At 43.3% G+C, this 14,289-nt stretch overlaps 2 protein-coding genes across 2 annotated transcripts; one reads left to right on the top strand and one right to left on the bottom strand.

Moving 5' to 3' along the window:
• Positions 1-4,396: 4,396 nt before the first annotated feature.
• hnf1a (HNF1 homeobox a) lies at positions 4,397-10,998 on the top strand. The gene is made up of 10 exons (XM_084359868.1): positions 4,397-5,841; positions 6,708-6,907; positions 7,842-8,022; positions 8,113-8,309; positions 8,942-9,084; positions 9,170-9,311; positions 9,388-9,573; positions 9,740-9,852; positions 9,947-10,031; positions 10,805-10,998. Exons 1-10 carry the CDS (start codon positions 5,540-5,542, stop codon positions 10,933-10,935), a joined length of 1,680 nt encoding a protein of 559 aa, XP_084215994.1. The 5' UTR covers positions 4,397-5,539; the 3' UTR covers positions 10,936-10,998.
• Positions 10,999-11,113: 115 nt separating this feature from the next.
• cUnh12orf43 (chromosome Un C12orf43 homolog) lies at positions 11,114-14,045 on the bottom strand. The gene is made up of 6 exons (XM_084359869.1): positions 13,891-14,045; positions 13,515-13,545; positions 12,203-12,301; positions 12,023-12,105; positions 11,849-11,936; positions 11,114-11,712 (listed from the first exon to the last, which is right to left on the bottom strand). The coding sequence occupies exons 1-6, from the start codon at positions 14,006-14,008 to the stop codon at positions 11,367-11,369; spliced, it is 765 nt and encodes a 254-aa protein (XP_084215995.1). The 5' UTR covers positions 14,009-14,045; the 3' UTR covers positions 11,114-11,366.
• Between the last annotated feature and the right edge of the window lie 244 nt (positions 14,046-14,289).

Below are 14,289 nucleotides of genomic sequence, written 5' to 3'. Positions count from 1 at the left end.
CAATAAAATGTGGAAAGTCTAGAAGAGCCGCACGATTATATCTCTATTCAAGTTAGCCAGGCGCTAGACAGGAAGTTAGGTCGGCAGAGGTCTCTGATGATCTCGTTCTTTGGGCCGCAAAACGTCAGATCCTGGTAATTTCATATCCAGGAAGTCGAGCTTTTCTGTGTCCAGTTTTTAGTGTAACGTCCTTGGTCCTGCCACTCGGCAGCCATCTTGGCAACGCCCACGGACTACCAAGACCGGCCCGATCTAAATGAACGAGGAGAGAACCATAACTTCACAGATGCATTGACAGAAACACCAGTCGCATCTGATTAAAAAAAAAAAAAAAAGGCTTTAAAAGTTTGGAGACTTTGCCCCAATATAAAGTTAAAAACATGTTTTTTCCCTCACGTTTTACTTCTGCTACACGTCCACGGTTTCATGACACCAACTTATTTTACGGCTCGATCCAGAGTAGTAGTAGAAGTGGAGTAGCACCAAGTTTGGCTGTAATAAAGCAGATGATTGGTTCTTGGGGCGGATATGTGTCATACAAACACCATTTCTGGTGCTACAGGGATTGTTATTCAAAATGCTTTAAGTGGTTTGTGTCCTCTCTTAAAACGTCTCTGAACGCTGCCTCTTTCTGTGGCCTTTCCTTCCCTGTGCTCTGATTGGTCATTTCTCTAGTTAAAGGTAAAGAAGCTGATTCAGGAGAAAGATTTGGGAACAGCTGATTGTTGAGTCTTATTCTCAGGTCTTCCTGTATGTGATTGCACCATTAATAGCAGGTGGTGGTCATGTTGCCTTCGACTCATTCCCAGGTCGACAAACACTGTCGGCTTCTTTTAATCTCCCAAATACAAATCAAATGGGAGCATTGGCCTTCGTCAGTTTTCCTTCTGGGAGGTGTGCCGTGGTACCTGGCAACCCAACCTGAAGCAGAGGTGAGTGTGCGTGACATCGGTCACTCACTCCTGCCTTCCTCTCTGCTCGGCTTTCAACTGAAAATGGATGAAACAGCTCAAAAGAAGAAGAAATACACTTCTGAACGTCACTCAACTTGGTTAGATGTTGACGTTTGATCGCTTTTTTGTACATTTTTAGAGAAAACTAAGATTTCTGAGAAAAGGTCGGAACACAATTACATTTTTCACAGCGGTCCTAATCATCTTCTGTACATATTCAGTGTTAAACAAATCTAATTCAAAACAAAAGCCATTTAAATCCAACTGCCTGAGGTGACAAACATTAAACCTTTATTTTGAAGGCAGTACCTCCTGACTTCCTGTGCCATTCTGGCTGATTTTGAGTATCTTTACGCAATTTCCGTTCTTGTTCAGTTAAAAGCTCAACAGGCAAAACTCACAAGATCTGATTGTTTAATGTCTTTTTGTCTTTTTGGTTTTGAAGACTCTTAAAAATGTCCAAACATCAGCAGCCGGGAAAGATTCCACGAAAACTGCGTTTCTGGTCATGAAACAATGAAATCATGAGCTATTAATTAGATTTGGTTGAAGAAATATGAAACGGAAGACACAAATATACTAATAATAGGAAGTATTGCAGGCTTCAGATGTTGAGTTGTCCTCACAGCGTTCATAGAAAACTCAGTAAAGAGTCAATAATAATGATCGAGAGCGTCATGACCGTGTTTCTCGTACTGCTCCTTTAATGCACCGACAGGCTTTAATGTTAGACGGGCTTAAATGACACGTTATGGTTTATTTCATTGTTATCTTGCAGCACTTTTCTCCAGCGAGTTATAAAGAATAATAATGTGTTCGATCACTAACTTGCTGCAGCGTCCAAACTGCAAACCAGCTTATTCACTGTGATCCAACAGGAGGTTTGTGTGCTCATTCATTTCTGGGGTTTAAGTATTTAATTAGTACCAAAGCCAGCTCCGGCTAATCTTCTCAACACTGACTCAACATGTGACCCGGCTGCTAACCAATGTGAAGTCCAATCAACAGCCTGAGCCACTCAGAGACAATGACGGCTTTGACTTACTGCCGGGTGCCAAATGGACAAAATGGACGCTGTCCGACCTGATCGAGGCTCAGAGTTTGGAGCAAAGTTTGAGGAGAGCGAGATTAAGGAAGTTTTTTAAAGTGCAAAACACTTCAAATACACACAGCACAACCAATCAGAGCTGCCGGTGTCTGGACAGAGATCCAGACGAGTAATAATCATAACTTTATTAATACAGCAGCTTTAAAACAGAGTTTACAACGACAGGAAACTCCAGAAGACCATTTAACAGAACAACACACAGAAACTATGGAGAAGTTAAAACAAGAAGGCAGAAAACACAAAGTCTTAATAAAAGATAAATATAAATAAAATGAATAAAAGTGTTCAAAATCACATAGAAGCAAAACAAATAAAGATTAAAGCAATAAAACCAGAAGACACCAAAACCATCTACTTTCCACATGAAGTCGGACCAACTCTGAAAACAGATATGTTGATCCAAACCAGGTGTTTCTGACCCTGACCCAGTGTTTCTGTGCCTGAACCCAACCAGAACATAAACACTGTTGTGACGAGAGAGAAAAATAAACTTCAACCTCAACAAACGTAAAGCTGCAACATAAAGACGTTCAGTTTGAACTTTTCTGTGGTTCTGCAGAAACGTACTAGCTGACATTTATTCTGGAGCTTGGGTTGTTTTTAACCGACGTCGTTTATTGGTTGATCAGTTGGTTCGTCAGTTAGTTGATCAGTTAGTTGACTGGTTAGTTGATTGGTTAGTTGACTGGTTAGTTGATTGGTTAGTTGATCGGTTGGTTGGTCATTTTGTTGGTTGATCGTTGGACTGATTTGTTGCATTGCTTGATCAGTTGGTCTGTTGGCTAATCCGTTGGTCGGTCAGTTGGTTGAATACTTTCTTAGTTGGTTTGTTTGTTGATCAGTTGGTTGTTTTTTCGGTCGGTTGGTTGATTTCTTTCTTGGTTGGTTGAGAGACGTGTCCAATTTGAAATGGATCCGAATGAAGCAGATTTAAAGCCATTCAAGTTTCATTTCTGCTTTCTAGTGATTTTTATTTTATGTTATTCAAAAAAAGAAAATCAAAACTTTTTTTTAAAATGTCTCTCCTTGTGGCCATGAAGAAAAAAAAAACAGCTTGTATTTTAATTTTAATTTCTTTATTTAACCACAATGTTTATGTTTTTATAATCAAAGTTTCTGAAACGACCAAACGGAAACACGACGTCTGTGACAGTTAGTCTGCACACAGGCCGACTCCAGATGAAGCTCTGGAAGTGGGACAGGGGCTATTTGGACAGGAATTAAGGGGTGTGTTAAATTTCTGCATGCATGATCAATGGGGTTGAATGGCAGGGACGGGGGGGGGGGGGGGGGGTCCACACAGACAGCAATGGCTCACTAATGAGAGATGGACCGTGTGGCTTGTATCTCATTACCAATCAAAATAGCTTTGAGTCTTGTGCGGAGGGAGAATGCGAGCTGCACTGTGTGCTGCATGTGCTGGGTTTTGATAAACCAGCCTGTGTGGTGCAGCATTAGTCACAGCGGTATCTGAGCTGCTGGAAACACACACACACACACACACACACACACACACACACACACACACACACACACACACACACTGCCCTCTGTCTGCTTTGCCGGGGAGTTCTTCTCTATAGTACAATGGGACTTAATTACAGGTCAGTGGCATGTCTCAGGGAGATAGAGGGAGCTCTGTTACCCTTCCAAATACAGTATAATGCCATCTTCCCAAGGGTGGGGTGAGGTAACAAGAGCCCCGCACAAAAAGGTGCTGATAGGCTGAACCTGAGAATGGTATAAGGTGATCCAGGCGGAGAAAGTGAGCGTTTCACACTGAAGGAGGGAGAAAAGATAAAGGGCTGCATTAACTCCGAGAGGGTTTCTCCCATTCAGTCCGTCCTCTTTCCTTCCCCGACCGATCAGTCCAGGAATCTCAAACAAGAGAGAGGATCAGACACAAAGAAATCAGACGCAAACATGCTCACAAGTTGATTTTAACTAAAAGAATAAAGTCTTTAAACAACATCAGTGTTCACTATATCTGCATTCTGGGACATTAAACGTCCTGATAATGGACACAAAGTCATTCATGTATGAAGAAAATATGTTTTTAGGAGATGAGCGGAAAGAAAGATACAAAAGAGATAAACATGGTTAAATAATCAACAGGTGAGCAGCTGGACTGTAAATTAATGAAGACACAACATCACCAGACTCCATTAACAAATGTGGTGATTTTAAGAGTTGCTGAGTTAAAACAAACTTTGTAACGTAGTGAAACTCTGTCTCTGACAGACTCTGAATCATTGTCTCCTTCTTGTGAATTCAGCATTAAATGAAAACAGTAAGTTGTTTGTTTCCTTGTAAAAAGTGTCAGTTTGTGGCAGCATGGCTGTACCAGCCTGTCTGCTTCTGTGTCTAAAGTGCTAAAGTCTGACCTGCCAACATTTAGCAGCTGTTTGAACACAGTTTACACTGATTTCACCATTTACACTCAATTTATGAAAGAAGAAACATTTTATTGATCTAAACATGTCACATTTTACAAACACACTAAACAGTAACCAGTATAGGCTACTTCTGGAGAAAGTCACCAGACTCCCTTTAAAAAACACTCAATTTAGTGAGTTGATGAGTTGGAGACACTTTATTAACTTTGTGAAACAATGTCTCTGACTAATTCTTCATTATTTCTTGTAAATTCAGCAAATGTTCTACATGAACTTCTTCTTTCTTTGAGTAAAAAACATGGTGTGTGTTTGTCCCAGCGATGGAGGAGTTGTAACAGAAGATGTTGGTCTCAGGTCTGAAAGGGCCTTAAAGTCAGTTTGGTTCAGAGCTTCGTCCTGAAGCCGGGACGTTCAGATGTGACACAGCAGCACTCTCTAGTGGCGTGTTGGAAACATGAAGCATGTTCCTGCTCAGCTACTCTAATGTTGTCTTTATGGCCTTTATTTTGACATTTTTCACCTTCATGCATCAACTTTAAAGTTTGTACTACACTTAATCCAACATATGAGTAAGAGGATCTCTGGACTCAGACCACAGAGGATCTTCCTGAGGTCTGTCTCGGTGTGAAATCAGAAATATCTACATGTGTAAATCCACCACACTAGTTTTCTCTCATGTTTTCTTTACGTGTCTTCTTTGTCTGCAGCTCTGCAGCTCTGCAGCTCTGCGCTCAGCTGGAACATCCCCTCATTGTTATTTATTGTTTTTAAATTGTACTTTGGTCAGTGTTGGGGATTGAGGGAGAGGGGACAAAGTTCACAGGGAGCATGAAGGAGGAGGGGGTGAACAGGAGGAAGGTTAAAAAAAAAAAGAAAATTGACCTTTGAAAGGAAAACAGCAGGTGGAGAGCTAAAACCAGGCGGCTCGGGACACATCGGGAGGAAACTCAACACAGGAAAAATGAAAGTATAAGAAGGACTGCCGACACGATGAGGCCCGACGCTGCCCGTCTGTGAGCGTGGAAGTGCACACAGGAGCAGTGTTTGTTTGCGAGGCGGCAGCGAGGTGAGGCGTCAGAATAATGGAGGAGAGGATAGAGGAGAGAGACAGAGTCATGACGAGGCCGAGCCGTCTGACCGCCCTCCAGGAGCAGCTCGTCTGGGCCCTGCTGGGGTCCGGACTGTCCCGGGACGTCCTGGTCCAAGCCATCGGGGAGCTGGAGCGGGACAGGGCGAGCGCCGGCGCCGAGAGGGGAGAGAGGGGGGACGGCGAGAGCTCCGAGGAGGGGGAGATGGATTTCCCACCGCCGATATACCGAGAGCTGGAGAAGCTTCCCCCACAGGAGGCGGCCAAGCTGAAGGCTGAAGTGGACCAGCTCCTGCAGTGAGTAGCTCCTCTCTGTCTGTCTTTCTCAGGTTGAATTACAAAATGACCTCTTCATCAACGCTCTTTCACCTCCTGGACATCGCAGCCAAACACCTGAGAGTTCAGATATAAGTTTACCTGGTGACATATTTCTCTTTAAGCTCAGTTAAATTCCTCCCTCCTCCTCCTGCCTCTCTGTCTGTCTCTCTCTCTCTGCAATCCGGCTTTTGAGGCGAATTTAAAGCGGGTTCCTCCTTTGCTAGTTACTAATTACCCACCCCCATCATTATACTCTCCGGCCATTTCTTAATAAATAAGCTGCATGCATAGGTGAAGATTAATGGAGCAGGGCTGGTCATGTGAGGCTCTGTTTACATAACGCATGACGGATATTTCTACAGGCGACGATTCAGCCGTTTTACTGATATTTGGAAAACACTGTGCTCATGTTATCAGACACTTTATTGAGTATTTTTAAGAGGTATTAAAATGCTTTTTAAGCAGCTGTTTAAAAACATATTTCACAACATTTTCTTGTCTAAAACTTTTAATTTGTTGGATGTTTTTTTTTTTATTCTGTGTATTTTTTCTGCTCCTGAACTGACAGAAAGTGTTAAAATAGGCTTCATAAACCTTTTACACGTTTTCCCCTCCACTGATCTGAAAGCCTGGACTTTGCCCCGGTGTGCTTTCTCTTATCTCTCTCTGTCAATAAGCCTCTCCACTTCCCTCTGACAGGCCACACTATATGTCTCATGTTATGACAAACTGAGCCTGTGAACACTTTTACAAGAAGACATTTAACTGAGAAAGTCAAACACATACAATTACACAAGAATATAAGGGAGGTCAAAACACACAAACATGATGTCTCTGTCGAACAGGGGCGACCCCTGGCACGTTGCAAAAATGGTGAAAAGCTACATGCAGCAGCACAACCTCCCTCAGAGAGAGGTGGTGGAGTCCACCGGACTCAACCAGTCCCACCTCTCCCAGCACCTCAACAAAGGCACGCCCATGAAGAACCAGAAGAGAGCCTCTCTGTACACCTGGTACGTCAAGAAGCAGTGCGAGATCAGCCAGCGTGAGTACACCAGCAGCTGCTTTCAAACATGCATCACATGTCAGGTTTCTTAGAGGGGATTCAGACCCGGTATCAACATCTGTCCTGAGTGACCACTAGTGACCAGACCTCACTTCCTGCTCTGTATGCAAATTAACGCATCCATCACTGGGACAAACACAAAGAAAGAAGTTCATGTAGAACATTTGCTGAATTTACAAGAAGACCCAAATAATGAAGAATTAGTCAGAGACAACATTTCACAAAGTTTATAAAGTGTCTCCAACTCAACAACTCACTAAATTGAGACATTTTTAAATGGAGTCTGGTGACTTTCTCCACAAGTAGCCTATACTGGTTACTGTTTAGTGTATCTGTAAAATGTGACATGTTTAGCATCAATAAAATGTTTCTTCTTTCATAAATTGAGTGTAAATGGTGAAATCAGTGTAAACAGTGTGTTCAAACAGCTGCTAAATGTTGGCAGGTAAGACTTTAGCACTGTAGACACAGAAGCAGACAGGCTGGTACAGCCATGCTGCCACAAACTGACACTTTGTACAAGGAAACAAACAACTGACTGTTTTCATTTAATGCTGAATTTACAAGAAGGAGACAATGATTCAGAGTCTGTCAGAGACAGAGTTTCACAAAGTTTGTTCAGTGTCTCCTCATGAAACAACTCTTAAAATCACTACATTTGTTAAGGGAGTCTGGTGATGTTATGGTTACTAGTTGTAGTTGTTGTGGCTTCTTCCTCTCCTTGTTTCAGAGGACATCAGTTGAGTAGGACACAGCTGGAGGACACGTGCGTACACACTGCTCTGAATGTGACTGAATGCATGTTGGGGTCGTTCACACCTCAGGACAGATGTTGATACCAGGTCTGAACAGCTCTGAGAGGGAGACTGACAGAGAGGTTTAAAAAAAGGAAACTATTACCTTTCTCTTTCAGAGTTTACCAACGCCAAACACGGCCTGTCGTCAGGGGAGGAGCCGGGAGAGGACACCAGGAAGGGACGGAGGAACAGGTTCAAATGGGGTCCAGCGTCTCTCCAGATCCTCTTCCACGCCTACGACCGACAGAAGAACCCCAGCAAGGAGGAGAGGGAGGGGTTAGTGGAGGAGTGCAACAGGTGAGACAGAGTGGTGTTCAGTCTGGGATTATATTATCTATATTATCTCCTCCCCCCATGCATTCATGTCTCACGCTCTTCCTCGCTCAGGGCGGAGTGCATCCAGAGGGGGGTGTCTCCCTCTCAGCTCGCCGGCCTCGGCTCCAACCTGGTCACCGAGGTCCGGGTGTACAACTGGTTCGCCAACCGCCGCAAAGAGGAGGCCTTCCGACACAAGCTGGCTCTGGACACGCCTTTCACCACCCAGTCCTCCTCTCACCCCAACCTCCCACCAAGTCCTGAGCACGGTAATACTGCAACCGTCAGATCAGAACCAGTGTCGTCTATGGCCCAGCCCGATCTTTAGACTTTCTCTTCTTTTCAACACTTTGCTTTAAAAAATAGTGACTAGCACACTTTTATAGACATGACTGTCGGCTACAGGCTCTAGTACCGATGTTCATATTTCTTTTAATCCCCTTTCCCATTAATTTGGCTCTGAACCTGAACAGTTGGTTCCCAGATGAAACCAAAAAACTCACACTGATTTCACCATTTACACTCAATTTATGAAAGAAGAAACATTTTATTGACATTGAACGTGTCAAATTTCATAAAAACAGGAAACAGTTACCGTGTAGGCTACTTGTGGAGAAAGTCACCAGACTCCCTTTAAAAATCGCACAATTTAGTGAGTTGTTGAGTTAGAAGAAACTTTATAAACTTTGTGAAACGCTGTCTCTGACAGATTCTTCATTATTTGGACCTTCTTGTAAATTCAGCAAATGTTCTACATGAACTTCTGTCTTTCTTTATGAGAACAACATGGTGTCTGTTTGTCCCAGTGATGTTTATTTGCATATAGAGCGGGGAGGTGACGTCTGATCACAGGCGCTCTCTCAGGAGTTCACTTTAACTGACTTGTTGTTGTTGTTTCCAGGTGTGAAATACAGCCAGCAGATCCTGTGTGACACTGTGAGCTCAGTCAGAGGAGGTGGAGGAGAGCGAGTGGGACGTCTTGTGGTCAGTCCGATCCAGCTGGAGCCCAGTCACACACTCCTCGAGACTCAAAACCTCAAACAGGTGAGAGGTCGTGTCACCATCCCTCCCTAGTGTGTATCTTAGACTACCTGCATGCCATCCTGACCATGTTGTCGCCTGCTCTCAGGTGTCCAGCGGCGGCCCACTGCCCCCAGTAAGCACTCTGACCTCGCTGCACAGCCTGTCTGCCTCCCCCGCCTCCTCACAGAGCCTCATCATGGCCTCGCTGCCCGGCGTCATGAGCCTGGGGGAGTCCTCGCTCCTCATCGGTAACGCTGGCTCTCTTTTTCCTTCCTGCGTTATAGAAGAATAAACAGACAAATCAGAGATGTCTTTGTTTTCCAGGTTTGGCCTCCACGCAGCCTCAGACTGTGCCTGTCATCAACAGCGTGGGGGGCGGGTTCACCACGCTGCAGCCAATCTCCTTCCAGCAGCAGCTCCACGCCTCGTCACAGCAGCCATTAGCACAGCAGCTGAGTCACATGGGCGCCAGTCCCTTCATGACCACCATGGCACAGCTGCCCTGTCACAGTAAGTCTACAGAAATGACACGAGTTTAAAGGGGCAGTTCACCCAAAAATCAAAAATACATATTCTTCCTCTGACCTGTTGATCCATCTAGATTGTTTCATTTTGGGGTGAACTGTCCCTTTAACATGTTCTGTTGACTACAGATTCACTCACCTGTTCTTCACAGTGTACAAGTCAGACTCGCCTCAGTACCACTCGTCCAGCCTGCTGTCTCAGGCCATGGTCATCGCTGACGGCAGCAGCCTCGGGACGCTGACGAGCCTCGCCGCCGTCCGACAGGTAACCGGGTCTGACGTGGTGTCGGTCTGTCAACACATGAATGATGTTATTATATATTCAGGTGAAAACTGTTGTTGATTTTTGTTTTGTGTAGATTCTAACAGCAGATCCTGAGGAAGAGACGGACTCACCTTTACAAGAAGACTCTCTACAGCTGCAGCCGCACACGCCTGTACCAGGTACACAGCCGGGAATACACGTTTACATCTCGATGTCTACAACACGACACGACTCTGACCATCGCAGAGACACATTAATATTCAGCCCGACGTATCCAGCTGCAACGCATTAATACTCTCAGCTGCTTCTCAGTGATGATCAGGTGACATCACCTGGTTTAATCCAGTTACATTCATTCAAGACACTAATATTTTTCTTGAAACTTACATTATTTCAATTTGATCACACAACCTCCACCCGGTGACGTAGCTACCATCAGGACACCGAGGTCATATATATCTTCATATATTTATATTTATGTTTGGTACTTTATAATATCTGTCATGTGATTAAAATAAATGATGTATATAAAAAATGGCAGATTTATAGTTAATGAAACTTTAGTAAATATTTATTTCACTGTTAACATTGAAATGCTTCTTAAACTATTTATCAGCAGTTGTTTATTGAAAGTTGCAGCTGTTGTTCATAATCCTGTAAATGGTTAATAAACACTGTGTTCATGTATAAACACTTTTAAACACCTTTTTTTCTTTCTGTCCCCTCCTCCTTTCCTTCATTATTATTATCATTGTTATATAGATTTTAATAATTACTATTTACCATTTCTGTAGCCGAGTCTCTGAGCAACAGATTTCCATACGATCGACCTGCACACCCAGAGTGACAACAAACAACTCTAATACACATCGTCATCACCTCCACGCTCACATGGACAGAAACTCGTCCTGACTGAACAGACAAACTAATGTTCTTCCTCTATTTTTCTCAGCTTCTTCAGAGAGCCTGGAGCTGTATCCTGCTCCTCAGACCACAGACAGCCACCAGTCTCACCTCCTCTCAGCTTCACCTGCAGACATCAGCTCCTACATCCCTACACAGATGGTGTCGACCGCACAGTAACAGAGCTCTGTCCTCACTACCAGCTGGACTCCTGTGGCGTAAACCTCCAGATAAACCTGCTGTCAGAGGACACGAGGACGACTCAGCTGTGACGCTGCAAAGACTCTCTGAACGGCTGTAACACGAACAAGAATCCACGTTAGAGAAGATTCACTTTTATACGGCAATCAACTGAAAATCAACACTGAAACGTATTTTTATTAAAATGTAATATTCAGAAATTGTACATTAACTTGGAACTTTTAAACCGCATGTTACCTGCATTTGTTTTTTATGTCACAGCCTCTGAATGTTTCTTAATGAGCAACAATATGAAAAGATTTAACTGTGGCTTCCTGAAATATACTCTGAATGTTTTGGAAAATAAACCCTCGTTCTCTCATTTCTCACTCGTGACAGACTGGAAACAGACAAACATTATAAAAGATGATTCACTCCAAAGCTTCTTCCTCTGCGTTTCCTTCTCGCTTCTTCTTCTTCTTCTTCTTCACGCTGACTCGTTCCTGCTCCGAGCTGCCGTTCTGTTCGTTGTTGCTTTGAGCATTAAGAGAAGCTGCAGAGTCACTTTCTCCTCGAGTCTGTTTCCTCTTTTTCTTCTTCTTCTTAACAACACAGCTCTCCTCTTCCTCTGCCTCCACCTCTTTCTTCTTCTTCTTCTTCTTTGGTGTTGCAGAGCAGGGAGGCTCTTCTGAGGGAGTCGAGGAGAATGAGGGTAAGAGATCTTTGACGGACACCGCTGCCTCCTTCAGCCTGGTCTCCATCTCACTGTCGCTGTCACTGTGACCAACAGACAAACGTTTAAGTTCTCACAAAATTAAAAATCACAAATACATATTTTTCAATTCCCAACTGGTTTCAACGGTTCCTTTAAAGATTTATTAGAGATGAATAAAACACACTAAAGAATCTGGACCTTGAGCTGGGAACGGGCCGGCGCCTCGCAGGAGCCGGAGGCTCCTCGGCCGTCTGTCCCGGGACGGACGTAGAAAACAGACGAAATCCTGAAAAAGAAAACAAAAATGTGACCGGCGAACGTTTACAGAGGAGACAGCAGAGTCTACGAATCAGGAAGAAGAAGAAACTTCACCTTCATCATCATCATCATCATTATTATCGCGGTTCGCTGATTCCACACATGATGAAGTTTCAGTCCGCGTCTCTGAAATGCAGCTGCAGTAACAGACACACACACAGAGTTGGGAGTCGGGTGTAAAATCGATCGTTGCATTAAAATACAGAAACGTGTGTTCATGCTGCATCGACTGACCCGTCCAGGATAGTTCCTAACTTTTTAGCGACGTGTGTTCGAAACCCCTCAGTGACCTGGAGCTCGTTGCCGTCGTGTTCATGTTTGGCGACAACAATACTGAAACACAGCGAGACAGAAGCATTAATTCACTTCTCACAAACAATTCAAGCTTTAACAGCCTCCATGTTCACTGCAGCACCAATAAGCTGCAGGTTTATTAGTTATTTATTTCGGCAATATGGCTGCAACTGATTTATTTCATTATTTATTAGAGATGCACGATATATCGGGGCAAACCTTTATTTTTTTATTGTTGGTTTTTATTGTATCCCTGAAATTAAAACCAATAAATACATATGATAATATGAAGCCAGAGAAGATAATAAGAATTAAAGCCAATGGATATCAAATCATTACTCTTTGCTCTCTACACCTGAGTCTCTCATCCTCAGGTGCGCAGGTTGTAAACTTATCTCTAAATATTATAATCATCTCCAAAAATGTCAAAAAAAAAATCAGGGCCTAACCGAAATTTGATTTTTGAGTAGTAGTGAGAGGCGATGACATGCAGCAAAGGGCCACAGGTGGGAATCAAACCTAAGCCGCTGCTGAGGACTCTTAGGGGGGCAGGTGAGTTACCAGGTGAGTTACCAGGTGAGTTACCTGGTGAGTTACCAGGTGAGTTACCAGGTGAGTTACCTGGTGAGTTACCTGGGCGCCCCAACAATAAACTTTATTGTCTACAATGACACCAGTGAACTCAACCAGCAGATTTATTGGGGAATTTAATAATCCAAAAATATTCAAAACATGTTCTACTGCATTATAATCAACAAAGTTCTTATACTGGACAACAAACAGTATACAATCGGGCTCTACTTCATATGTCGTCATATGTCAACAGTCCAAAACTCAAAGACTTTTATTTATTATCATAAATGACAAAGAAAAGCAGAAAATTCTCACGTTAGAAGCTGGAAACCATTAAAAAAGTTTGACATTTTTGCTTGAAATATGACTCAAACAATTAATCTGTTATGAAAACAGCTTGCAGCCAACTCTCTTTTGATCAACTAATTAATAATCGACTAACTGTGGCAGCAAAAACAGGAAACTATCTGTGACATCCAGAAAACATTCACTCTTTCACCTTCTTATAAAAGTTTTGCATTGAGCCGTTACTTCTGCATGTGCTACACTCAGTGCATGTTGTTACACTCAGTGCATGTTGTGTTACACTCACTCAGTGTATGGTGTGTTACACTCAGTGCATGTGTAACACTCAGTGCATGTTGTGTTACACTCTGTGCATGTTGTGTTACAGGCTTACCGTTTCGACTGCTGCACACTGGTGTCCCCATCTACAACACAAAGACAGCAGCTGTCATCAGCAGGTAAAACGCATTAAATAAAACCCTGTGTGAGTGAATGAGTTCAGCTGATGGAGCCGAAAGTTAAAACCAGCCGGCTGCAACAGGTTAAAGCTGAATAATGAACTCTGAGGTCCAGTAATGAGAGCAGAACCGTGGAAATGTGTATTTCTGACATTCATACATCTTCAGCCAACATGTAAACCTCCTCTGTGTTTAAATTAGACATATTCCAGGTGGAGTTCTGAATGGGTTGATGTTGTGGAGCGTATCAGTCCGTACAGTAAGTTCTTCTTCTTCTTCTGTCTTTATTAAATTAATAGTTTAATGTCTCACCTTTGCTTCTGTCGCTCCGTGTCTCCCACACCGCCTCCTGACACCTCCGGAGAGCTTCGTCGTCACTGCTGCTGGAGTCTTCACACACACCGACCATCTTTCTGACGGAGGCCGCCATGATGGATCAACATGTGCCGCTGCTGGCTTCTGTTGTCAGCCGGGGATTCTGGGTAATGTAGTCTGATCGTCAAGTAGAAGTGAGCGGACAGGAGCAGGCTTTGTACTCAGATATGTGCTTTTAATTCATCAGTCAGGTTTGTACAGAAGCACATTTAAACCAGTTAAAAGAAAAAATGCGGATGAAAAATAATCCCGTGAAAAGACAAAATTATGACATAAATTAAATTTTGAGATTAAAAAGTAAATATGATAATATGATATAAAAAATCCTAGTTTGGG

The sequence above is a fragment of the Pagrus pagrus genome, assembly GCF_965226575.1.
Source record: "Pagrus pagrus genome assembly, chromosome: 8".
Classification (NCBI taxonomy): domain Eukaryota; kingdom Metazoa; phylum Chordata; class Actinopteri; order Spariformes; family Sparidae; genus Pagrus; species Pagrus pagrus.
The sequence above is the reverse complement of the archived record's forward strand: the minus strand, read 5'-3'. Positions and strand labels throughout refer to the sequence as shown.